At 44.7% G+C, this 27335-nt stretch overlaps 1 protein-coding gene across 3 annotated transcripts in view; it reads right to left on the reverse strand.

The window, feature by feature from the left end:
- ASAP1 (ArfGAP with SH3 domain, ankyrin repeat and PH domain 1) overlaps positions 1–27335 on the reverse strand; it is a 1926573-nt gene that overhangs the window by 1202904 nt on the left and 696334 nt on the right. For all 3 annotated transcript variants that reach the window (XM_086966222.1, XM_086966220.1, XM_086966221.1), the window contains one exon: positions 7107–7236. In XM_086966222.1, the coding sequence (XP_086822348.1) occupies positions 7107–7236 (130 nt within the window). The remainder of the gene's footprint in view (positions 1–7106; positions 7237–27335) is intronic.

Genomic DNA, 27335 nt, shown 5'->3' on the forward strand with positions numbered 1-27335 from the left:
GGCGCTTAAAGACTTAATAATCTGCACAAAATCACGTCGCCTACTTAAGGTAAAGAATCCATGTCACCTGTTATATTTTGTTTTATGCCATTGTTAAAAATTTTATTTGACAATTGTTTAACAACATTGCCTTCCGCAAATGATACACAGTATGTCGCCTACAACCCAAGGGGGCCGGCCACTCACAAATGGAAGCAAAGAAGAAGAAAAAAAGTGACACATCTTCTGCCTACAACCCTGGGGCCGGCAGCGTGGCACAGGCATGGGAATAAAACGTACGCAAGGAGAATAAACAAGAAACCTTTTGCTCCTTTATATTAGGAAAGAACAGTCAGTTTATATGGCGGCAGGAGTTGGCCTAAGCTTTGGGTAAAAGTAAATAAGGGATCAGCCGTAGGAGCTGCAGGTACATAGGGCATGTCAACTCTCTAAACTCATACAAAAGAATTTGAATAAAGGGAGCCCAACGATCAGACCAGAATTGCCCGGTGGAAGCTGCAAATTAGATCTTCTAAGTCGACAGAATGAACCACAGTTTACGCAACAAAGAGGTGTGATTTGGAGACTTGTATGTGCCCCATAGAGAGAACATAACATGCTGAGCCACTCCCCAACGACAGAGCCATTTGCCTCCCTCAAATAGAGCGCAAGGGATAAGTCAGGGGATTTGAAAGTCCCAAAATCGTGTTTGCAGGGAACCTTGGGATAGCAGTATGGAAATCTAAATCAATATCATCCAAGACTTGATTCCAATATTTTGTGAGAGTCGGGCTGTGCCAAAGGAGATGGAGTAGGGTCCCGGGATTCCCACAATCCCACTAACAGTTCCCTGAATGCCCAGTGCTCCATTTCTGAAGCCTCGTCGAGGTGAGATACGAATAGGAAGTGAATTTATAATGCAGCTTATGTACTAGCCATAGTGTTATCTGTGTAATGTACTCAATAGAATATATCGTCCCATTCCTTTGTAGAAAAGGATCTGCCTATTTCGATCTCCAATTTATGCTGTCCCCTGGATTTAGTCTGGGGCTTCATGGTGTCCAGGAAGACGTAAAGTTCAGAGATAAGACATCTATCACCCCCCCTCCTTGAGTAGCAACCATTTCTCAAAAGAGGCCATTGGGCACCTCGCATCCTATCGCATTTCAGAACCAATTGCCTAGTGTTGTAATTGCAAATATGAGACACAGTCTGCATCTGTCAAGGAATAGTCAGCTTGGAGTTGGGCAAAGGGGTTAAGTCTGTATATGTCAAAAAGGTATCCCACTCGCTTGCAGCCCTCAGGATTACAGAATATGAACTGCTCTGGGCATATTCCGGGAGCAAAATCGGGATTAGTGAAGAGAGGAGTCATCGGGGAAGGGCAAGTAGTCAAGCCTGCCCTGACCGAAATAGCGTCCCAGACTTAAGTGTAGCGCTTGTTATTGGTGAAGAATACAGGCCCCAGGCCCTGTACATCTCCTTTCAGATGTTCGCGCCAAACACTATTCATTGATCCTTAAAAGACTTGTGCTTAATGAAAAGTTGTCTGTTCCACTCCACAACAAATCGCAGTTGTGCTGCATGGTAGTACCGATGCAACTGGGGAACTGCTAGTCCTCTGTGTTTTTATGGAGTCTGGGTCTCTTCCCGTTCCAGATGAATTTATTGATATCCGTTTGGAGGGAGCAGATAGTGCCTTAGGCAATGGAGCCAGGGGCAAAGTATGGAATATATATATATATATATATATAAAACGCGGGGCAGTACTGTCATCTTAACCGCCGCGATGTGCCCTATCCATGAGAGCCTAAGATGGGTCCAAGTCGACAGATCTTTGTGGGTTTGTGAGGCGAGAGAGGCATAGTTAGTGACTAAGGTAGTGGGAATAGTTCGGACTAAAGAAATGCCAAGATATGGGATGGCGTCAGCGACCCATTTGAAAGGGAACTGGGAACGCAAAGCGGCCTCATGCACAGGAGAAACCGAGAGGTTTAAGATGTGGAAATTCTGCATGTTGGCTTTGAACCCTGAGACCAGCCCGAAGTTCAGTGACTAGGGTCGGGAGCGAGGTCATGGGCTCCGTGATAAACAAAATGACATAATCAGCATAGAGGTTAATCAGATAATATCCCCAACAAAAGGAATCCCTGTAATGGCGGGTTGTCCTGGAGCCGCTGCACCAAGGGTTCCATGTTAAAAGAAGCGAGGACAGGGGACAAACCTAACGCGTACCCCGCTGAATGAGAAAGGAAGGGATAAGACACCATTGACCCTGACGGAGGCGCGAAGAATGCTATAGATGATCTGTACCCAATTGCTGAACCTTTTACCAATGCCAAAAGTCTTCAGTGTAATTAAGAGATAGGTCTAGTGGATGCGTTCAAACGCTTTTTCAGCATCGATAGAGAGAAGCAAGGTTTCCTTCTGTGACTGGTGTATTTTGTTCATAAGTTTTGTCCATTTGGTGTTGTCAACACATTGGCGGGAAGGTATAAACCTGGATTGGTCTGGGTCTATTAGACCAGGCAGTAATGGATTAAAGCGATTTGCTAGAAGGCTAGCTAATGTTTCACATCCACACTTAAGAGAAATGGGTCTATATAACCGACAGATGCGGGATCCTTGCTAGTCTTGGGGATCATTGAACTAACCTCTTTTAGCATGGTGTCTGTAATGGAGCCAGGCTCAGAAAAGGAATTAAATAACAAAGTGAGCAAGGGAGCCAATTTTTGACAGAAGGTCTTTTAGAACTGGGCACTAAAGCGCTCAGGTCCAGGAGATTTCAGTGGCTTTAGCCGTGCTGTACCCGAAATCACCTCTTATACCGGGATAGTTTGACTTTAAGCCAGAAACTCTGCCTCGGTCAGAGAGGTAAGAGCAATATTCTGAAGGTATCCCACCGGTTCAGCTCTGGGGCTGTATGTGCTAGCATAGAGGGAGGTGTAGAAGGCCTGAAAGGTTGATGCAATTCTCTCATTGTTACTGGTCTCTGTGATGGAACCGGAGCAGATTGTCTTTGCTGGACTATTATGAATTTTACTACGTATGTGATGGGCCAGCAGGCGTCTGCACCTATTGCTTCCAAGATAGAATGTATGTTTGAGGCAGATCATAGAGTAGTCTGCTCTGTCCAGGTCATGACACTTAAGTAAAGCCAAGCCTTCTCAAGCTCCCTCCATACCCTGGGGGCAGCATGGTATCCCACATACGACAATGGGAGCAGTGGGATGGAGAAATGGGAAGTGGGCTTGTCATAGAAAAATCAGTGTTTGTCTGAAAGGGAGCACGGGTCAATCGAGCATCAGAGATGAAGTCTTGAATGGTCAGAGGAGCTAAGAAGTAATCTATACGTGAGCAGCTGAGTAAAAAGTGAAGTCTCTAGTGCTTGGATGCAACCAATCCCACACAACCTGTAGACCACAGTCTGCCATCCAGAGCAACTCCCCCTGCCGAGAAGGCCCTGGTCTGCTTGGAGAGCTGGCTTGAGCAATCCATATTGGAATCAAAAACTAGATTCACATCACTCACCCCCCACCACTATGGCTGCACCTGGGGACTGAAGCACTGTGTGAGGAATTTTTCTTGTTTCTCATTGGGGCGTAAATATTTGCTATAGTAAAATGAAACTAACCTACACTGATTCGGATCGCTAGGAGGCGACCCTTGACTTCTGTCACTGTATCCAAGAGCTCCCCGGAAAAGCTCTTTGAGAAGAGAATGGCAACACCACCCTTTTTAAGAGGGATAAGAGGAGCAGTGTCAAAGGGGGAATCAGCGGGACTATATTCTATGGATATCTTTAATGTCCAGGTGGGTCTCCTGGAGGAGAGACGCACCGTCACATGACCGTTCAAGGTAAGAAAGAAAAGCTGGCCATTTGGTGGAATTATTAAGGCCCTGTACATTGAGGCTGACTATCTTAAGTTCCAGAAGATCTGAAGTAGAAGGTGAGGTTGTGTAAGGATTCTACCCCAGAGCACAAGAGACAGGAAGCATACAGGATGTTGTGCAGTACTATAACCCATTCTCATGCATTCTGGGGAGCTTAACTCGGACCAGCCATGTAAAGGAGCAAAGGAACCCAGCAAACTCCCAAAACAAATAAAGAAGAAAACCATTCAATAAACCGTTGAGCTATGTCCATTAAACATAGGCAGAACAGATGGAGCAAAATTCCAGCAAGCATAATCATGCAGAGGGCCTGTCAATGAAGTGGTCACTGGATATTTAGGAAGTACTAATACACAGTTTACCACAAGTGTCCCTCCACGTCCCCACCAGCTAGGTGCCCCACTGCTGGGCATGGCAGTAATGTTGAGGAAAGTTACGCTCAGCTTACGCAGTGTCGGAGGCATCAGTTTCCTCTATTAACATCTTCAAAACCGACTGCCGTTCTTGGGATATAGTTGCAGGATCGTGTTTCGTTGGAGCTCCCAGCTCTTTGCCATCAGGAGCGCTTTAAAGTCGGGCGGTCTTGGGGGCCAGATCAGCGGGCATCACCAGAACACTCAGCGATATCCTAAACCTTGCATGCTTCAGACAGTGATCTAAGCTGATACAATTGACGATTTCGACATAAGATGATCCAGAAAAGGGTGGTCCCAAGAGTATATTATGAAGGCTTCTCTCAGATGGGCAGTTATGTGTTATACTGTTTTATACAGCGCACAGCTGCCCCGGCAAAGGGGTGAGAGGGGCAGAATCCCCAGAATTTCTGGAGAGTTGTGGCTTCAAAGTCTTGGCACAGCAGCGGAGTGTGCCCCCAGAACTGAAATGGATGGGCCTCTCGTGCCTTGCGAAGGATGATCTCCTTCAGTTGAAAATCGTGCACACACACTAGGATATCGGGCGGAGCTTTATCAGATTTCGGTAGGCTAATGCAGTTCAACTCGGTCCATTTTAATCTCGACTTGGGTGACCAGGACTTGTCTAAACAGTACTTCAACGTACTCCCTCAGGTCAGGTCAGTACCTTCAGCTTGGGTAGGAACCGCTTTAATGCAAATTATTTCATTTTTTCCAGATCTTCAGCATGAGCCTGCAGATCAAAGCCATTCTATTTCTTCGTCCCGCGCTGAGCCTTGCTACTTTGGGGCCGACACACTGTCACCAACCTCCTTCAGGTCTCTGCACATTTCCTGTAGGTCCGCCTAGAGATCCTGCTTGACTGCTTGTAGGTCTTCCCACAGCAATGCAAAAAGAGCCCTACAGAAGGATTTAGTCACAGGGCCATCTGCATATCCAACTCATTGTGATGGCTTTTTGCTGGTGTATCTGTCTTATCCCCCATGTTACTCCCAGGCGGGCCTTGTAAGTATATCCTTAAAGGAGCGGTCCGTCTTGGTTCAAGTCGAGGACATGGTGGGGGCCAACCCCCCAACGAGTGCACAGCCAGGCGACTATCTTCACAGTAGTAGGAGAGGCAGAGCGAGGCCCTTCACATTCAGCCGATCCCCAGGCCATCGGCAGAAGGCAAGGTGCAGAGGCTAGGGGTTATATAAATTAGATCCTCACTGATGGACCCCACCGCCCCAGTTATTTAACTGTAAGCAACACAGGTCCGTCATGAGCAAGGTCATGCGGGCAAACCAGGGGCAGGCGTGGTGTCACCCTGCTGAGGCCACAACTCTCCTCACAAAATGTTCCTGAATCACAAAGGGCCACAAAAATGTCACAGATAAACAGCCCGCTCAGGTCCCGAGAGCATAAATGTATGACCAATACGGGGCAAGTACAGGGAGGTTGAGGTAGCAGTGCTCAGCACCAGACGGGGACCGCAATGTAGGCCTCTAGGGCACACCAGTAAATACCGATGGATCAGAGAATGGAAGATTTAAGATGTGTTGCTAGCCTTCAGCCAAGAGGACCTATGTTTTGTAGCACCATGATAATATTTTATAGAGGCAATATCTGCTGAGTATAACAATGCACTAATAACCTTAGTTTGACACCAGAAGACCCTCATGAAGGCTTTCCTGAAAATATTTCCTCTTACCTTTCGAAAGGTCATCCGCAATAATATTCATGGATACAAGCAAGGCCCTGTCATGATAGCCTAGTAAAGCTGTTTCACTACCCTATTTTAAGACCATGCAGCTGCATTGCACATTTTCTGTACAAAGTGTATTGTCTTTTCTTCTCTATCGGGAGACTTAGTTGTTTCTGGGGCCGAAACAGGATGCTTCTTGACAGCCAATCTTATTATGAAGTTTGGCTGGGGTTGGGCCTTAAAACACTGGTACTAGACCCTGAACCCTCAAAGCCAATTTAGTGTTGCTGGAGGCAAGAAGTCTTTGTTTGCAAAGTTACAGATGCAGGCACCAGAAATAGTACAGACCTTGATTGAGCCCTGTACTGCAGTATCTCCCCAGGAATATTCAACTTCACCCCTTCTTTCAACAATATCTCTTGGAAGCTGGAAATATCCACTGGTGAGACTGTATGACAGAAGTCAGGAAAAATAGCTTTAAGGAGCAAAAGACAGCTCCATACAATTGGTGGTCCAGCGGTCATAAAAAGCACCAATAATCATGACAATTTATGAAGCGGACACCACCCTTGGTCCTATGGAGGTGCACATGTACTCCAATTTTTAATATGTGACAAGTGGACATGCTGGTGACAATAGAATGTTGTTGAACTTAGACGAATAGTAACGTTGACATACTATTTAGAGCCCTGAAGAAGTCCTTGTTGGATGAAACGCGTTGGCTATTGTTCGCTGATGTGGTTTTTTAAAAGATTAAGTCGAATAAAGACTCACTGAAAGAAGAAATCTTCTCTATATGGATTTTTTGGGATTCAGCAACAAATTGTCATGATTATTGGTGCTATATATTCTGTACAAGAACTTATGCATAAAGCAAGTGTACTCTGCAATACCTTTTTTTGAGTGCTGAACCTCCAACTGTATAGACTGATTTGCATATGGTTGGATCCAAACTGGAATGGCATGGTGAGCGTAAAAACAATGAATGATGGAAGCACCTTTATCACTGGCACTGACTTTAAGAGCTTACGATAAGAATGCTGCCAATATCAGCACTACCACTACCCAACTTCATTGTATATCAGTGGGGTGAGAAGTAATGCAGAAATAAAGAAAAACCCTTATTGATTTCTTACTTCACACATTTGGAGTTGAAACAACCTCCTTTCTTTTTCCATCTCTTCTGCAATCTCCGCTCCTGTTATTTCTGTGCGTATCATTCCATGTTGTTTTGCATGCTCTCTTTTTTCTTTTTCAATTTTTGTACTGAAATATTTAAAGTAGAAAATATTTGCTTAAACAAAAACTGCAATGGTCACAAGTTGGACAGAACACATGCATTTAAGCATTGCCATTAACAAAACAAGTCACTGGTGTTAAAGGACAATGCTAACTAAACAAAACTAGCACATTTCAGCAATACAAAATCTTTCAGAAATTCACAGGACTTCTCACCCCCAGAGTGTCAGTGTTCACCTTGCAATGACACTCTACATGGAGACTTAAGGAGTACATCCTGCATGACCTGGTCTTTCGCAGAGAGACTAAAAACAGGATTAGCAATTACATAGCGGATACTGTCATGCAGGCTCTAGGATATGTTCAATGCAGTTCTTAGGGATTTCTGTATATCAGTGGCAGTCCATCTGAAATGGGTAAAGGCTGAGAGTAGGGATAGCTACAAGTATGAACACAAGCGAATCACGATCAATAAAAATAGTCGAAAATACGGATACACTGTTCCCAGGTATGCACCCTAGACCTTGAAGTGGAATAGGCTCACATTAGAACTTTAGAAATATTACTCTTCTTGTAGCAAGCCGTGCAGTATTGTCGTATCCTACTAAAGGCAAAAAATGAATGGGGTTAGAGTGTGAGAAGTTAAGGGAGTGCTGCTAGAAGACAGTACGATATCAACTGCCTTGAGATTTTTCTCAGGATATTTACAATTACGAGCCAGTGTCTTTCCTCACACATGCATGCCCACATGCACATACGCACCTCATCCAGGTAGTACCTGCCAGCTGTGTGAAGTATGTTGATGATCCCATCACACAGAGAGAAGTAATAAACACCATTAAGGGCCTCCGAATGGGTAAATGCCTTTGCCCAAACAGTACTCTACTACATGTTAAAATAACTTTTAAAGATCCCTGGCACCCGATCTTAGGGAAACTTTTGAATGAATTTGAGGGACTGAAACTGTGACAGGCACCATGCTGTCCAACAAAGTAAGCTGGATATATGACACAACTAACACTCATCATAGGGTTTGGCCCACATTTTATTGAATGGCTTCTTAAGAGGTACCAATCCCTCAGGGTCCGACATCAGGGTCAATAGTAGAAACATGATAGACATGCCATTAAACAAAGCACGCTCCAGGTTTCACCCCTCTCTTTCACTCTGAGCATCAAAAGAATTTCGATTGACAGAGACATCTCTTAGGAAATGCGATTATGATCTCTGAGATGGACCTACCGACGTCTGTATCCAGTCTGTTGATTAAAGGATTTAAAATGAATCTTACCAAGTCTATAGCTTTATTGTTATACCCGCCATGACAGCTTAACAATCTGCGCAAGCTGGTCCCTATCAAAATGGACTCCAAGGCAGTTAACGACATGATCGCTCAAATAGCATGGCTTAAGCGGCACCACAGAGGAGTCGAGGCTTGTGCTCCTTGCTCATCACTTGAGTGATTATCGCTGATTGGAAAACACAGACAAATGCCTGAAATTCCACTCTTATGCCTCCCCATTTTCACCCATATAGAACAGCTCGTAGCTTACCCTGAATTAAAAGTGAATTAGTTCAAAGATGAGAATACCTGGCCCAGAGTCACTCCAGTGGCAATAAAACAGGTTGCCTGCTGAGGAGAACGGTCCGCTCTGCCATCTTGCACTCAGACATCATGGTGATTTGTGGAGACAATGAGCAAATTGTAAAGTGTCAAATTGGCATCAAGGAGTCATTAGATACGCATTACCAGCTGTTGTACACAGAGCACTAAGTATGATGAGCTGCGCTGCCATGGTTGTCCTTAGAATCATAAATTTCACTTGATGTTAAACTGACTAGAATGTCACTCTCTACATACAAGGCACAGAGTAGCGATGGACTCCACCTGGATTAATGGGGGGGGGATAGCTGGTCGGCTCTTGATCATTGCCAAGCGGCCTTTGAGAGAGGGGAACTTCCCCCTACTATTAGGTAAGCTGTCCTAGTGGTATTGCTGAAAGCGGATTTGGACACTTTAGACACGCGGTTGTAACATTTTAGGGAAAATTGTGGCAAACAGGATGCTCACATTATTGACACACTTGATTCACCAATACCAAAGTGTGTTTGTCCCGGGTAGGAGCATTACCTCCAGTGTTCGCATATTCTTCCATATTAGAAGTGCTGCCTAGTCTGGCAGAGCAACAGCAGACTACATTGACATAGAGAAGGCTTTTTAAACTCTGACATGGGAATTTCAGTGGCAGGTCCTGCGGCAGATGTGTTTTGGTGAAAACATTACCAAATAGTTAATACTTTTAAACATCCCTGCCTACATACGTCCCAAAAAAGGCGGAATGGTGTTTAAGGTGTGACCAGTTCAGTGGCAACCAAGACAGGGGTCGTCCCATTGATTTTTGCATTGGCAATGGGGCCATTGCCTAGCCGCTGAGGACTAGATAGGGAATGGGTGGGCATACAGATGAATAGTCACACTCAAGTCATCTCACTTTATGCAGATGATATCCATCTATACCTGAGGTATTGTGCTCAGGGACTGCCACAGCTGCTAGAAGGATAGCGTAGGTTTGAAGAGGTATCTGGTCTCCGGATGAATGTATGCAAGGGATGCCTTTTTCTATTGACAGAGAGGAGCGGAGGACTTAGGCTCACAGACAGTGTTTGGGTTATGGATAGCACCCCACATATTCAAATATACATCAGAAAATACAAAAACCTCAAAGATGTAATACAGGAAAACCTGGGCCAGGTGATAAGGGCAGCCAGATCATCAGTAAATTTTTGGTTCAAGTTGCCTTTGTCATTAACGGGGAAGGTGACCTTTGCCAAGATGGTATTTCATAGAAAATTCTACTTTTTTACAAATATCCCCCTACAACTCGAGACACCTCTTATCCATATTGTTGACTTAACTGGTGAGGAGTGCTGGCAAGGGGTGTGTTTCCCTGGAGAAATTGTATTTACCTCTCGACAGGCGCAGATTGGGTGTCCCTGACCTCAAGCCTAAAACATGGCTGCTCAGCTCTAGTTTAACAAAGGGAGGAATTTAGAGTGCATCAGGGTCCAGCATACATGCTCCAAATAACCTAATACATGTTGCAGCACTGGCCCGACGAGGAACAAACGCCCTATGATGAAGCATGACACCTCTCCAGGTGTGTGAGGGCATTTGATTCTTGCAGGGTCACGCCCACTGCATAACCAACCAAATAGACACCTGATAGTATATTCTGAATTTGCTAATATGAACAACGGTCGTCTCAACTCTTTTTTATTTTTTTTATGGTTTTATTTACTAATTTTCAATGTTAACCATGAAAAGGTATGGCAAGTACATTCCATGATAGGACAGTAAACATAAACAGCCATAAGCAGTACAAGACCCCAAACCCAACGACCCCCCCTCCCCACCCTCCCTCCCGAGCCTAAGCCCTCCTTGAATTTACACAGTAATACAGTTCAATCCTTCTCAGTGGTGTAAGCGTACGGCTGCACTACTTCGCATTACAAAATAGAAACAAGTGGCCAATGGGCAACGGACAACAATAAAGACAGTGCACCCTTCAGTCCGTCTGAGTATGAGTAGCGTCCTCGGGCTGCTCACTCCGGGCCAGTAAGTATTCCCGTAACGGGGCCCATATGTCCTTTTGCCGTGAGCTTCGTGGAAGTTCTTCTTCATACAGGGACAATTGTTCATTGCAATATGTCATATCAGTTAACCATTTAGCAGCCAGCGGGACACGCCTTCCATCCCAAGCCCTGGACTGTTTTTTTTTTGATAAACACATTTTTATTGATTTTACAAAGATAAAACAGCCATTCATCAAGGTTCCAGGACAGCAAAGGAATGCATACAATGATCTCTGCTGATCCTGGGGGAGACTCACCAGCTCTTGTTGCTGCCCTCCCTGACATCGCACTGCCCTGTCACTCGCTGCCGCAGCTCCTGGATCCGTGTAGCTCTCCCTCCTGCCGCCGCAGCTTCCTGACATACTAGCGCGGCCGCAGAGAGGGGGGACTACACCACCCGAGAGCCTTCGCGGCAGGAAGCCGCCATCGAACATCCCGCGCCCAGAGGCGCTAAAAGCAGAGCAGAGCCCCGGTGGAGCGGGAAGCTCTGCTGATCCTGGGGGAGACTAACCAGCTCGTATTTGTCGCCCTCCCTGAAATCGCGCTGCCCTGTCACTCGCTGCCGCAGCTCCTGGATCAGTGTAGCTCTCCCTCCCACAGCCGCAGCTTCCTGACATACTAGCGCGGCTGCAGAGAGGGGGGGCAGGGGGGACTACACCACCCGGGAGCCCCAGCGTCGCGGGATCGCGCGCGGGCCGTGCCGGGCTAAGCCCGGGCAAAGGGCGGGCCATCTGTGGCCATAGCCCGGGCAAAGGGCGGGCCATCTGTGGCCATCCGGGGCCAGAGGAGGCCAGGCTGGGCCACCCCACTAACTCCCACCTGTGAATTACAAAGGTACTGTTGACTCTTGACTTCGTATAATGGGGAAAATGAAAAGTATGGAGGGGCCGAATGTGCTGATAAAAAGGAAAAAGCCAAGAAAGTCAACGAAACTAACAAAGCACGCGGGGGATAATTGCATTATGACCCGTATCGAAGAATTGTTTGAGGACTGCAGGACTTTACTTATGTCTGATCACCCTAGTAAATAGGAACATAGCTGAAAATGTTGGGGGATTGGTAGAAGAGCAAAGGAGGGTTGGTAAACAGGGCTCTACAGTGGTTCCCGATATGTTTTTAGGGAAAAAGCAATGTAATTATGTTCGTGGTGAAGGGAATGATGCTTCTAGAGGCAATGAGAATGGTAGTATTGATTTAGAACCAGGAGTTATCAGTCCACCAGTGATTGAGCCCATTATACTTTGTAAAAATAGGTTTTCAGCGCTAGCAAACATTGAAAGCCCTGATCTCGAAATTGAAGGCCATATAAATCAGTCGCGCACCCAAGATATCGCACGAGGAGCTACTGACCTGGGACCGAGGGGTTCTCCTGATTCTTCTACACGTTCTTTTCCCTTGGGGGGCGATAGTGTTGTCTTGATTAGTATAGTCAACCAATTGTGTAAGTTAATTGAGGGCATGCAAGTTAAGATTGAAGCCCTCACTACCACAGTAAATAAAGTCATATCTGGCTGTGGTCCATGCCCTAATTGTTGTTTGGCTATAAAACCACTGATTGATAAATCCCCAGTCCAGCGTAAGGTGGTAGCCCAATGCACTGTGATTAAGGGGGCAGCACTAGTTTGCAAAGACAGACTGGTGTATTATATGGGGATATTTACGCCCCTATTATTAGAGAATCCATACCCTTGCATCTGATGAATCGTTCCTAAGCTTTCTGATGGAACTCGGCAAGGGAGTACACTACGGATCAGATCTATACCTCTTTTCCTAAAGCAGTCCGCATTAGCTATAACCAGTGCTGACACTACCCCTGATGAAACTGTAGCTTTAGTGCTTGAGGGAGTGCTCCTCTAGTCTAAGTAGACCGACTCAATATCTTTACTAGTTATTAATCCCAAATACTTTATTTTGTTAATATCTGTAGGAGGGCACTTCTATTCAATAACAGTGGTTCAGTTTCAAACAGAGAGACAAAAATGAAGGTCCTGCTCGACTCCTGGTCCAGTATTCCTTATTGGTCTAATACCAGGCTGCCCTAAGACTGAGTCTCTCTCTAACTTACCCCTTTTACTGTTAAGAACTGTAAACAGATCGACTGATTATCATTTTCTTGCCCAGTCTTTTGACCCGTATTCAATGTGAATTGCCCCAAAGACCCTGTGTCCTTTCTACTAGGAGGAGATTTTGTACTATTTACTTCCTCACTCACTGGAAGGAACCGCAATTTTTTCTATTTTCGATTAAGGGCACTTCGATTCCTCATCTTTTGTCATCCCCCTTCGAACAATTCTGAAGTTGCCTTCACTCAATACTGGGACCTCCCCTAAAGGTGCACTATCTGAGGTATTTGCTAATTCTTCAGTTAACTGTAGGATTGGGATATTTGAATAACTTTTTTTAAAAATAGAGTATACTCATAATGGGGGAGGTACTGGGGATACTTTTGAATTTAATTGTTCCCCTTGGCTGGTAAGCTGTGCACTCTCATGGAGTTTAACTAGGGGTGAACTTATAATTTGACAACCTCTAAGCGAGACACTTTTGGATCCCAAATTCATTTCTTTCATTTTCCCAGTCCACAAATTTAGTACCACTTTTTGGCTTGGGCCTTCTTTGGCTTGCACGGTCTGACAAACAGTTCTTTTAGTTGGGAAAATAACGTTCTGTGTATCTTAGTACCATAATCTATGCCCAGTTCCATATCATTGGTTCTGTGATAGGAGCTAAGGTCCCTAGTTGCTTGCTCTAGCTTACTTGAAATATAAACAATGTTTTCCTGACATTCAATCACTTTGAGCCATTTTACGTGGCACATGTCATTTGTGGGGACCACACTGGGGGAAGGTTCTTCATTCAGTCCCCTATCAGTCATGGGGGGTTTCCAATAAGACAGAACCATGCATAGGGGGTTGTGGTCACTCTTAAGGCGGTCAACAACCATCATCTCCTCCAAGTTGGGCCACAATTCGAGATTCACTATTATATAATCAATCCTACTTGCTCTTAAACCACTTTTGAAAGTGATAGCACCCAGCTTATCCTTCAATGTCCTGCCATTGGTGGCCGCTCTTAACCCTTTATTTAGGCAAATTGAGTTAATCTTGATCGCCAGTTCAGTCCACCTCCTGACTGGCTCCAGCTCTATTTTAGGGACATCCCATTGCTTATCTTGTTCCTGTGTTAAGTCGCAGTCGCCACTTATCAGCGGCTCAAAATTCTCCTGCTACTATTATGTATTATTGGGCAGAGTATCTGTCTATAAGGTCTTGTAGGGCAGTGAATATCCCAGACTTCTTCCCCCTGTACTCCTTGCATACACATTATAGATATCTACAGGTTTTGCATTTGTAAACTTAAGTGAAACAATCTGAATATCTCTGTGATTTGTGGGGAGCACTTTTATTTTAACATCTAAGTCTTGTCTAATCCAAATTGACAGACCTCCCGGAGGTCGACCTCTTACACTTTTTTCCGCAGGAACACTAAAGTTTAAAAACCCCGGGAAGTGTTTTGGTTCAAGTAGCCAGGTCTCTTGGAATATGCATATGTTATAGAGATTAACAAATGAGGCCCATTCCGGCCATTGTATCTTAGTGTTCATCCCTGCAATGTTCCAGGACATAATTGAGCCAGATTTTCCAAGTCCATCTGGGAAATTAACATCTACATTTAAGTTTGGATTCTCTGGAAGACAAGCTGATACAAATTCAGCTTGGCCCTCAGCAGCTCGCAGGGTTATCATTGGACAAAGGGACTGCAGATTGCCGTTTGGATACACTCTTAAAGTTTCCACTATGGTATAAACCGGGGGGGGGGGGGGGTTAATTGGTCATTCTCTTTTAACAGTCAATCGATTGACTCCAGGATCGAGCCACCCTGCCCTCTTCCTGGTGCTTGCTTCTCCATTTCTGCCAACCACTGATGGGGGGGGAGAAGATCTCAATTGTATCCGGGAATGATCAGGGGAGCAGCTTCTGAACTCTAATAATATCAAACTTTGCGCCATATTTGCCAGCCTAAGGGTCAGTTCGATGCAATCAGATTTCCCCCGTGATACGAGAGCCTTCGCGCTCTGGTGATATCATCTCTAATCACAGATCAACATCCCCTGGTATGTATGATCCAGTGAATAGCTTTATTCGTTAGGGAGTAGCTTGTTTCTGTATCCTTGCCAAAAACCCAATTTTGGGACATTAACCATGTAAACTTTGAACATATCATCCCAGTTGGCACTGAGTTGTTAGTCAAATCTATTTGCCAATACATTACTACTATCAGGTTTTTTTTTAGCAAGGTGGTGTTAATACTCGATCCCAGTTTAGGAAAGCCAGATATTTCTCTAGATTTTGCATTTAAATACCCGGCAGTTTCCTTAGACGCAGCCTGCGGAGGCCCCCTTCTTTCATTTGTAAAAATGGACATAGAAATTAGAATAAGAAGCCTGAACTTTGGAATCAGAGGGATAAAAATGTCTCTTATAATCGTATTAATGAGAGTACTAGCTGGTAAAATAATTTGCTTCCAAATTTTAAGAGGGTCTTTGAGAATACTGCCTTTATCCCCAGTCAAGAAACACAGGTTCGGAGGTTCGAGAGAGTCTTGGTTGCAATAAGATCTTTCGGACAAAAGAAGCACGGTTTTAGTTCTCCTCCATTAGTAATAATACCATGGGAAATTAAAAAACTGAATCTGGAAATTAATGGTTTAATTACAGACCAATTTACGGAGCCCACGACACAAAGGCAGAGAGAAATAAGTAAGCTGAAAACAGGTATGGAAAAGGAAAATATCATCGGACCGAAGGAGGGCTGAAGACGAAAAATGGGTTCGACTTCAAGAGGTGGCTCTTTCCGGGGATACTAGGAAGTATTAGGCACTGATTGCAAAATTCTGTGGTGGGAGAGAGAAGTCAAAACCCATTTTAATCCCAGAAGCAGAATGCTCCATATACATTTCCCAGCTCTATGGGCCCAGATGATGTACCAGTAGCCATAATAAAACAGGATTGTAAAGAATGGGCAAAATGTTTGCATCCGTTGTTTGTCCATTGTTATACCTATTCCACAATCCTGGAAGGGAAGTATACTAGTTCTGTTATATAAAAAGGGTCCAAAAAATTCCCCGGCCAGTTTCAGACAGATTTCGCTCCTGGATGCAATCGGGAAACTGTTTGCAAAGAGTATTCTCACTCATTTTCAAAAGTGGGCATTTGGAAATAATGATATCCCTGTGGAACAAACAGGATTCCGTAAGAATAGTGGCACACTGGATAATATTTCTATTCTGCAAACTTTAACTGAAAAATATCCAGTAAGTCGGGGTGTGCTGTTATATTCAGCTTTTATAGATTTCTCCACAGCATTTGATAGGGTAGATTGGGGGAACCCGTGGAGTAAATTGGTCACTATGGGGATACCAGGGAATCTTTTAAGGTTAATAATTGCTCTCCACTCTTCTACCTGGACTAAGGTATTATTGGGGGAACTCAAGGTCTCTCGATGAAAATAGTAACCAACAATGGGTTGAAGCTGGGGTGCCTTTTTTTCCATTTACATTAATGATCTGCCAAGAAGAGTGGGGCTGCGTAAAGGGGATCCCCCTAAATCAGGAAACTTAGAGTTGAGCTGTCTGCTATATGCAGATGATGCAATAATAAAGGATTTAACTCCAAGTGGAATGCAAAGACGACTTGCTGAGTTAATTAGGTACACAGTAGAGTATTATCTGAAAATAAATATTTTAAAAAGCAAAGTTATGATTTTTAGTTATCAAGGTTGTAAGGTCAGAAAAAAATTTAACTGGTTCCTGGGAAAAGAAAAATTTGATGTAGTAAAATTTTATCCATACTTAGGAAAAATATTTACAAATAGGTGCTCAGCTAATAGAAATATTGACCATTGCAAAGGTAAAGCGATTTTACAAGCCTTTGCAATTAATCGTCTTTACACACACTGTGGGAAAAGACATTTCTCACACATTATTTCGGTCTATAAAATAAAGATCCCACCAATCCCGAGCTACGCCAGTGAAACAATAGATGCACAAGAGTGGGCCAAATTCAAGAAAGTGGAAGGAAAAATCTGGTGCCAAATATGTAATTTGAATCACGCGGCACTGATTGCAGCGCTTAGGCTCGAATTTGGTCTTCTTTCCACATACATGCCATCAATGGCTGTGTGCTTAAGATGGTGTAATGCACTGATAAATAGCTCTGAGAATTTGCTACGGGTAGCGTAGTACAGAGAAATATTTGTAAATATGAAGGAAAAAAGTGCTATTTTTAGGAATAATTTAAAAGCATTCTCAATGTTTGGTTTATGGATCCGGTGGTGGTTCTTTGCAAAAGGGCCTTGAAAAGTATTATTAAGAAAACAATATACGGGTTTTCTCGTGAAAGAGATATTAAAATGTGTTCAGAGAACAGAAACATTGATTGTATTGTGGGGAGCAGTATTGTCAAAAATCCCCAACCTTATGTCTTATGGAATCTTAAACATGGAGTGCGCAAGGTGATTTTGCTACTGAGATTGAATTCTAAAGACTGGTTATTGCATCGCTAAGTCGAGTGGATCGTCAACAGGGGCTATCCTAGGGGGTTCACAAATGTACCCTCTATAGTCATTCCATTTGGACCACACCTCACACAATTTTTAGCTTTTTTAAACAATTTTTAAACCTATATTAAGGTCAGAAAGATTTTCTTAAATATGTATGTTTAGAGCACTTGCACCTTATCTTGACCTTTCGGTATAATGGGTGCAATGTCCAGAAAGTTGTTTGGGATTGCAGAGAGGTAATAATTCTCTGCACATTTCCATCCAAGATGTCCTGCTGGGTTCTATATATTCGCACTCCCAAGTATTTAAAGGAGGCAGCCGTCAACTCCTCCCCTCCAAAGGTGTCTGCTTGCTGCTTGTGGTTCAAAATCCTCTTTAACACCTTGGCTGCTAGGGTGTTTTCCCGTCCTGCGCTGCAGATTCATTATTAGCACTGTTCATGACAAGGTCAACTCGTCATAACCACAGCTCAACCGTGTTTCATGCCGAGCTGACCTTGTCATGAGCATCCAAGGGGTTAAAGGGGTATGCGAGCGATTTATCGAAGTTGATGGCCAGTGCAGAGATTGCGTGAAACTGAGCGTATATCTGGGCGACAGTCTGGAACCCGCACTAGAGATCTCTGGTGTACAGTATAATATAGTCAGCATAGAGGGATAGGGTAAGTGTCGTCTGTCCTAGCAGGATAACCCAGGTGACCGCATTGCAGCTTTTGTGCAAGGGGTTCTAGTGTCAGTACGAATGGAATAGGAGATAGTGGGCATCCCTGCTGTGTTCCTCTTTGAATCTTATAAGGGCTTGGTATGTGTGCCCACATACGGGCCCGTGCTGTTGGAGAGGTATATAGTAGTTTAATCTATATGAGGCACCCACCAGGAATCCCGAATCTTGTAAGGGCTGCTAGCATGTACTCCCAGCTAAGGGTGTCAAAAGCCTGGCGTATGCCTAAAGAAAGGCATCCTGCATTTGGAAGGTGGTCCAAGAGTGCCCACATCGCTTGATATAATCTGCGAATATTTAGTGATGTGCTCCGGCTGGACACAAACCCACATTGATCCATGTGTATGAGCTTAATGAGAAAGGGAGGAAGGCAGCTTGCTAAAACTTTACTCGGTATTTTGTATTCTGTATTTAGAAGTGACAGGCGCCTATATGCTGTGATATCAGTTTGGTCCCTACCCGGTTTCGGCAGTGATGTTACGAGGGCTTGTATTGAGGTTGGAGGGAGGGCTCCTCTCTCTAGCGCAGTGTGGTATAGGTTCTCCAGTCAGGGCACCAATTATGTGGTGTAAGCTGCATAGAACTCCACGGGGAGGCCATCTAATCCTGGGGTTTTGTTGCGTGGTAGGTCTTCGATCGCTTCTCGGATCTCAGCTGCCGAGATCGGTGCCCCAAGAGTTTCTTTGTCTGCTTTGGTTAACCCAGGCACCTGTAGCTCCTGGAGGAAATCATGTATTGCATGGGGACTCGTCTGTGGGGCAGTGTATAAATGCTCATAATATTCTTGGAAGGCGTTGTGTATCTCAAGTTGAGTATTCACATAAGCACGTAGTGGAGAACTGTTGTCATTTATAAGCCATACAGGGGTAGGGGGGATATCTGATTCATCAGGCAAGCAACTTCTCCGCTCTATCCACCTCTGTGTGAATTTTTTAAGCATGTGTACGAATGTCCACCACCCAAAGATGCTTCAACAAGTCTGAGTATTCAATATGTGCCTCCTGTGGACTCTGTAAGCACGTCAGGGAAGACACATCATCCCTTTCCAGATGGCCTAAGCGTGATTCTAGGCAAGTTAGTTCACGGAGAATAGTATGTTGTGTCCCCACTACTGAGCCAATTAGAGTTCTGCTCATCACCACTTTGAATGCCTCCCATTTATCAAGGGTGTAGAGGCTGTACTAGAATTAGTCTAAAAATATGTTTTAATACTGGTGGTTATGTGTGCCCGGAAGACGCTATCTTGGAGCAGTAGGGGATAACATTTCCACTTTGGGACTGATGTAGGTACTCGTCCCCAGGATAGTGTGAGTTCCAGTGAGTTATGATCTGGTAGCGCTTTGCCTAAGTAGGTAGTGTGGGTTACTTGTGGCAGTAGCGTGGGGGGAGCACAGAATGCGATCTATACAGGTATGCAGTGTGTACTCAGTGAGTAGATTGAGTATTCACGCATTCCATCTTTCTTGTTACGCCATGCATCTACCAGTGACCACCCATGCACACACGTTGCTAATACCCTGCCTTGTCGAACAGTCGCAACCCCTGGAAGCGATGGGTGTGAGCGGTCCAATTATGTGTCTAGCACTGCGTTATAATCTCCTCCCAGTATCCAAGGGTAGTTTGACTAATCCGCTAACACTGTACTAACTTGTGACAAAAAGGCAGCTTGTTCAGTATTTGTGCTATAAATGCTACCTAACACCATATGTACTGCCTTGCGCCTGCCTTCTATCAATGTGTATCTGCATTCCTTATCTATGCGCCAGTCTAGTACCTCAAATGGGACTCCTGCTCTTATCCACACCTCACAAAACACAGTATGTAGTATGGTAGGGTTGTCCTCTCCTTTTTATACGTAGTTTACAGGCTTCTGTTACATTTAGTAGTGTTTCTTGTAAAAAATACTATCTGAGATATACGCCTGCATAATTGTGCATGTATGCAGTGGCGTTTATAAACTGAGCCCTTCCCCCTTACATTCCATGTTGTAAAGTTATAATGGTGTGTTGATGCCATGCGCGTTATAGTTGATGTGGACAGTGTTTCTCCCTGGTGGTTGCCCAGTGGCCTGCGTCAGTGTGGAGTGGAAACTTGCACCTGTGAAAACCCCTAACTTCATAAACAACAAACCTCCCAATACCGAGTTCAACCTAATAACTGTGTTCGACCAAACATAAGCCTTCAGAGGCAACTAATGTGAAACAATACATGCATCCACATGAGGGGTTACATGACCTGCAGCGGCCATCTGTGTTTACCGGCAGACCTTATGGCCGTATTCCACATTGGGAGGTCCCTGGGCCCGGGACCAATCCCCCGAGCTCACAGAAAAGGATAAGGCTTGGATTCAGTCCATCCATAGAAGACGTATGTATTCCTCTGTGTAATTGTTCTCTGCCTTGCATAACTGCCAGTGCTCACATGTGGTGTTTGTGTATGATGAGTTCGGACTGTCTAGTAGCTTGTGGGAGATCGGGGTGCTCAGACAGTAGTGAGGTGGTCTTGTCATCCTAGCATCACTTGTGCCATTTGTGATGTGAAGTTATTGTTGATTAAAAGTGGAAGGCTGCTATTAGTCAGTGTGTGTTACACCGTCTGATTACGAGTCTACCCTGTTTGGGGACTCAAGAGTTTCTCAACATAGCTGCCTTCTGGAGTGCCGCCCGTCTACTCTCCACTTTCTGTTTCGGGGTGGGCAGAGAATTCTCATCTGGTTGTGGGCACTTTGTGCGGCGTTGTTTGCCTCGTTTGGGCCATGGGTTATGTGTCGTGGTCTATGTTCCTCTAGCATTGCAAGTTCTGGGAAAGTGGTCTCGATCCAGACCACGCCGCTCAGGGTCATCAAAGAAGTGGCTTTCACGTTCATGAATAATTTTGAGGCGGGCCGGAAAGAGGAGAGCTTTTTTTAGGTTGAGATGATGTAGGTGCCTTTTGACCATCAGGTAGGAGGCCCTTTGACGTTGTACTTGTATAGTGTAGCCTGGGAACATCAAGATTCTTGCATTCCATTATAGTATAGGTGCGTTTTCGCATGCTTTCCTGACCAAAGTGTTTCTTTCTTTATAGCTGACAATCCAGGCTACAATTGGTCGCGGCGGTGCTCTTGGTGTTTGGCCCCCTGTGGGGACCCTGTGCACCCTTTTAACGCTAAACATTCCAGTCAAACCCTCCGGGGCTACCGTGGCACGCAGTAATTGTTCTGAAAAGTCGGTGGGGTTATTCCCTTCGCTATTTTCAGGCATGTCAATTATTCTAGTATTATTTCTCCTTACGCGCCCTTCAGCATTTCTGCCCGATTTTGTAGTTGCTGAAGTTTAGTGAAGGCTCCTCTAACCGACCTGACCAATCTTCGTCCCATCTCACTCCTACCTTTTCCGAGTAAATTATTATAGAGACATGTCAACAAATACCTCTCTAGCTTTGTCGATTCTTCAGGCAGCCTAGAACCCTCCCAGTCAGGCTTGAGGCCTAAATATAGCACCGAATCAGCCCTGCTAGAGGCCACAGGTAATATCAGAATGACCCTAGACAAGGGCCATTCTATGATTCTGGTGCTGTTGGACCTATCAGCCGCATTCAACACGGTTTCCCATCAAATACTGCTCGGAAGGTTGAAGGAAGTGAGACTAAGGGACTCTGCCTTTCATTGGTTGGCAAGTTTCCTTACTGGCCAGACTCAGACGGTCACTCTAGGCGCGTATCGTTCTGCACCCATGGGACTAACCAAGGGAGCTCCACAGGGCTCCTGTCTGAGCCCGACGTTATTCACCATCTGTTGGACCTGGGATTACCAGTCCACCTAGGGTAGCCTAGCACAAGTGGTAAGGACTATTCTCAGAGACATTTGTGTTGTGATTGCGTCACACTTTCCACAGCAACCCAGTGTACGTCCACTTAAAAATGACACTACACCGTATTTATAAAAGATAGAAACGTTTTGTCTTTCCTTCAGTTAGTTTAGTAGTTGCACACAATTTATTAAATTAACATTTAGACCTTTCTCCTGTTACTCCTGTACTTGTAAACACATGTTGAAGCATAAGAACACATTTCATAAGCGATTCTTCTTTTTACTTATAGCATCATAAAGTAATTTAGTTGTAAACATAAATTCATTACATTACCCATCAGAAAGAGACTAAGTTCTACAAGTAATTCTGCAATACTGGTGCCTTGGTAAAGGAATCAATCCTCTAAAATCCTAGTAAGCTGTCTGCAGACCAAAACAGTAATTCATTTTTACATTGCTTCCATTTTACATTAGTATAAGGTCATAGTTCAGTTTCTCAATTCATACAAGCCTTGAACTGTTGAAGGAATTACCCAATTAATGGAGGCAGGGCTTGAGTTGAATTAAAGACTTAGAGGGGGAGGCTAATTTCATAAGAGTAACATAGCTTCACGTTTAACTCAGCACATCAACCCGTTCCCCTCGATTGACTCAGATTAGCCAAAGCCTTGCTAGTATGGTTCCTGAGTTATTAGTTCTGCCACACATTAACTCTCCCCGGCAGCTTGATTCTGCTAGTTTCACTCGCTGGGTTCCTCTTACACTCTTCCTGTATGTGATGAAAGGGGCTGTTTACATCATAGTTCAACGGGGGTCTTTTGAGGTCTGTCTGGCCTCCCACTAGCCTGTTTCCCAGCTTACTTGTCACCTGAGGCAGAAACAGAAGGTCCTGACGATTTTGGCAGTCGGTGTTGTGAAGCTTCCACTTCCCACGCTTTCCTCAGCAAAGGAGGGCCCTTAGCGGCTGGTTCACGGAGAGGAGCCCCCACCAACTACGGCTGATATACCCTGCTCCTTGCGTCCCTCCCTTCTGCTTAACAACGAGGGAGGAACCTCCCCTGTTTCCAGCCTCCTACAAGCTTGTCGCGCCTCCCTGCGCTCTTTCCTGTCAGCGCTGGGCGGGACTTCACTCGTTCTTGCTCCCGATCCCCTCACGGAGAATGAGGCACCTTTCCCTCCCGCGCCGATCCACTACGGCGGGACAGAAGCTCCGGCGGTTGGCGGCTTCCTCTCTATTCCTCCTACGCTCGCCAGTCCGGGCACCAGGGTACCAGCGGGTCCGGCACTCGGGCAGCACCAACTCCACCACAGGGGCTCCAAGCAAGCCTGCGGCAGCAACATTAGGTACACGCTGAACAAGTCAGGGTCTATGGCAGTCTTGGGACCCGCACTGGAGGGGAAGTTCTAGGGAGTTCTGTCAGGATAAAAAGAAGTCTGGAATTCTGACGACTCCTGAGGGCAATTCGACGAGGTCAAGGGGGTAATGAAAATAGACCCAGTCCCCTACAGGAGAAGGTAGTTCTCACCTCCCCTCCTGTCGGCTTGTATGCCCTCACACCCTAGAGTCAGTCCAGGATTTCTCTCATGGGTCGATAAAGAGTGAAAGATGCGTTTACCCCAAGTCGTGGTCAGCAGGGCTAGATCAACACACAGGGGTTAACGTCAACGGTGAGGGGAAGCAGCCCCAAGGGGTAGTCAAACCCTCCCACAGTGCACTAACCTCCCTGCCCAGCAGCCTAAACTCCTCACTGCACCCCCTCTCCGAACACTTCTAAAATGGCCGCCCTGGTTCTGACCTTTATATAGGCTGACCTCAGGCTACCAGAACCAGCTGGAAGGTTCTGGAGCTTTTCCCATACTCTCCTATGGCGCCAGTTCCTGAGGTAATCAGTTGATGACAGATAATAATCTAGAAACACGTGTCCAGAGATGGCCAGCACTAATCTGCACCCACCTGGTGAAACACTCTGAAGACTTTGCAAGTGTACTCGCTTGTCGGACTGCATCTACCATGATGCTTAGGGGCGACCCTGCTGAGAGGTGAAGCAGTGTGCTCCCACACCAATTTTCTAATCAGTTGTGGCAGTTACTAGCCACCATTTTGTGTGACTAAATTTCCACCATTACAAGGGACACCTAGGCCTAAAAAATTATAGGGACAAGGAAGCACCCATCCCCTAGGACAACACCCAAAAATTTTCAGTGAACATAAAAAATGAAAAAACACTAGGAGGCAAAAATGGGACAAAATAAATAAATAATACAAGGGACCACCCAAAGGGCGGTCAGGTCTAACACCATCTATGTGGCTCCCTTGGCTAATGTTCTAAGAAAATATGGGTTTGTTCCAATATCATAAGCAGACGACACGCAGCTGCTCTTCCCCTTCAATGAACTCACCCCTACCACTCAGGAGACTTTTTCTCTGGGCATGAATGCCATTTCACAGTGGATGAGGAGTAATTTCCTCCAATGTAACGTTGGGAAAACCGAGCTCCTACTTTTTTGAGATGCCCCTGTATTATGGTCCCCAAATTGGTGGCCCATCAATTTTGGAAAGCCCCCTGCCCCTAAAACTTCTGTTAAAAACTTGGGAGTTCGGTTAGACCAGGCTCTTTCTTTTAAAGAACATGTTGGTCAGACAGTGGGTACATGCTTTCACACCTTGGGCCTACTCCGACGAGTCTTTCCTTTACTTCCAGACTCTGTTCGAAAGACTCTGACTCAGGCACTTATATTGAGCCACCTAGACTATTGCAATGGTCTGCTGCTCTCAGCCAATGAAGCACTAATTAATAGGCTACAAGTGGTCCAAAATACGGCGGCACGTCTGGTCTTAAACATGCCGCACAGATCAGCTTCCCGCCCTCTTTTCCTAAAACTCCATTGGCTTCCAATACGCCAACGAATAAAGTTTAAGGTTTTCTGTACTATTCACAAGGCACTATAAAATCTTGGCCCCAGCTATTTGTCTGAAAAGTGTATTCCCTATCTTCCATCGAGAGCTTTGCGCACCAACACTAAACATCTGCTAACAGTTCCCAGAATCCGGAGAGCGAGATTGGGGTCTAAATCTCTCTCATACCTTGGACTCAAGCACTAGAATGACCTTCCTCTTCCATTAAAAGAATGTTCAAACCATCTTGTTTTCAGAAAATTACTTTAAACCACTCTTTTCAGTCTCCCCTTGAAAAACTGACACGTATCCACATAAGCGCGGAGATACTACTTGGAGTCGATTCTGGCGCTATATAAACCTTTAAATAAATAAAGAAGTGGGTCATCCCTAGACCCCCGTCAAATATCCCAGAACCATGCTAGCGAGAAATTATGGGGAGTGTTTTAAAGCCCCTGGACTGGTTTAAAAACGATCTAAAGGACCGCTCCACCACCGTACATCTATATTCACAGGCTGCGTGTAGCAGACCAATATGCATTGGAGTTCCCCAGGCATCCATCTTGAGCCCTATGCTATTTAATCTGTATGCCACCCCATTGGCCAAGATAATCAGGTCCTACGGGTTTGAGGCTGTCTCGTATGCAGACAATACCCAGCTGCTGATCACAATTGGCCCAAACCCAACTGACACAATTATCCGGTTTAAAAACTGTATGAACCACATTGACAGCTGGATGGGCCAAAATAAATTACAGTTAAACAACAGCAAAACCAAGATCATATTGTTCAGCAGGGCCGAAGATCACTGGTCATCTCCAAAACAAGCTGTCTGCTAAGCTTTCCAGGAAAGCTCATGTGAATCGTGTACTGGGCATCTGCTATGCTATCCTACGGAAATTACGAAAAATCTTCAGGTGGCTACCAATTGAAACCCAGAAGCCACTGGTGCAGGGCCTCGTAGTTAGTCGCATGGACTATGGAAATGCCTTATTGGCCTCAATAAATGAAGATCTTTTCTCCAAACTACAGATTCTGCAGGACAACGCAGCCAGATTAATCTTAGATTTGCCTCCTAGATCGCCATCCGGTCCTAACTTGAAGCTTCTTCATTGGCTTCCAATTATGAAGAGAGGGCAGTATAAAATCCTGTGCTTAACACATAAAAGCTTCCATGGCACTGGCCCTGGTTATCTTGAAAAAGAACTGATAAAATACCAACCCATCAGAACTCTTAGATCTAGCTCCAAACTTCTCTTACTTCCCCTACGGGTTCGCACTGTGCGTAACAGAGGCCGATCTTTTTCTTATCTAGCCCCTCACCTCTGGAACCAGCTCTCGCCCTACCTTAAGTCTATCCCAGACAACCGAAATTTCTGTAGAGAATAAAAAACAATGCTGTTCTCTAAATAAAATGAGACAGAACTCGGGTAGTGGAAGGGTCTGCAAGCGCCTTGAGACCTAATGGTGATCTGTGCGCTATACAAGACTTTCTGACTTTGACTTTACATACAGATCCATTGATTCCATTTCCTTGGTCCTTTCTCCATGACAGGTTTTGCTTAGCACTTATATGGCTGCCACATGCAGTAAATTCTGTTTTGAAATTCGGCCCAAAATAATTTCTCCTGTTGCTATGTGAGACTAGTTCTTAAACAATTGTTCTTAAACAATTGTTCTTAAACAATTAGGTGCTACTGCAGCAAATATTGAGGGATAAAGCTTTCCTGCAGAGATGTTTAAATAATGCATTGCAGACACATTTCAATCTTGTTATATTATCCACTGTATAGATAAACATTTTGCAAAATAGCTTTCCAATGTAGGAATAGTTTGTTATGTTTATTTTATAAAGTTGAAGGTAATGGACACTGCTATGTATATGTTCAAAATTACCTTCACTGACCTGTATCCTCTGAGAAGCTGTATGTTTCATAGCTTTTACAATTTGTATTTATTGAAAGGTTTAGAGAAAGTATGGCCTACCTGGCTCTACATTTTTTTAACAATATGATTACAGTTTTAAAGGGTAGAAAGTTCGTTGCAGGGCGTATCATGTTTAAAATGCTAAGTTTTGAGATCAAAGTGGTGGTATTTTTGTTTTCATCGTTTGCATCTGTAAGAAAACATACATTGATATCTTAAGGGCCTCCACGAATAAACATGCACAGGAGACAAAATACGTTTCTATATGACGGTCAACTAATTCCCATTCCTAATCAGTAAATTGCAGAGATGACAAACTAAGGCCACCAATAAAATGTTGCTCTTGCCAGTTGCACAGTTTTCTTGTGCATAGGCATGATCGCAGCAGTGGCAAAATAGGTATTTATTTAAGAATGGCAGATGCAGGACATCTACCAAAACGGGGTTGATGACCCATACATCCCACAAATGGAGGACAGAACATCCTAATATTGACCTGAAAAATCTAAAATATTGGAACGTGTTTTTGGTTTCATTTAGAACTGCCTAAAACGGCAATATTCAACATATTCGAAAAATTGTGCTGCAAACAGCACAGAAT

Source organism: Lissotriton vulgaris, chromosome 4_1 (assembly GCF_964263255.1).
Source record: "Lissotriton vulgaris chromosome 4_1, aLisVul1.2, whole genome shotgun sequence".
Taxonomy (NCBI): domain Eukaryota; kingdom Metazoa; phylum Chordata; class Amphibia; order Caudata; family Salamandridae; genus Lissotriton; species Lissotriton vulgaris.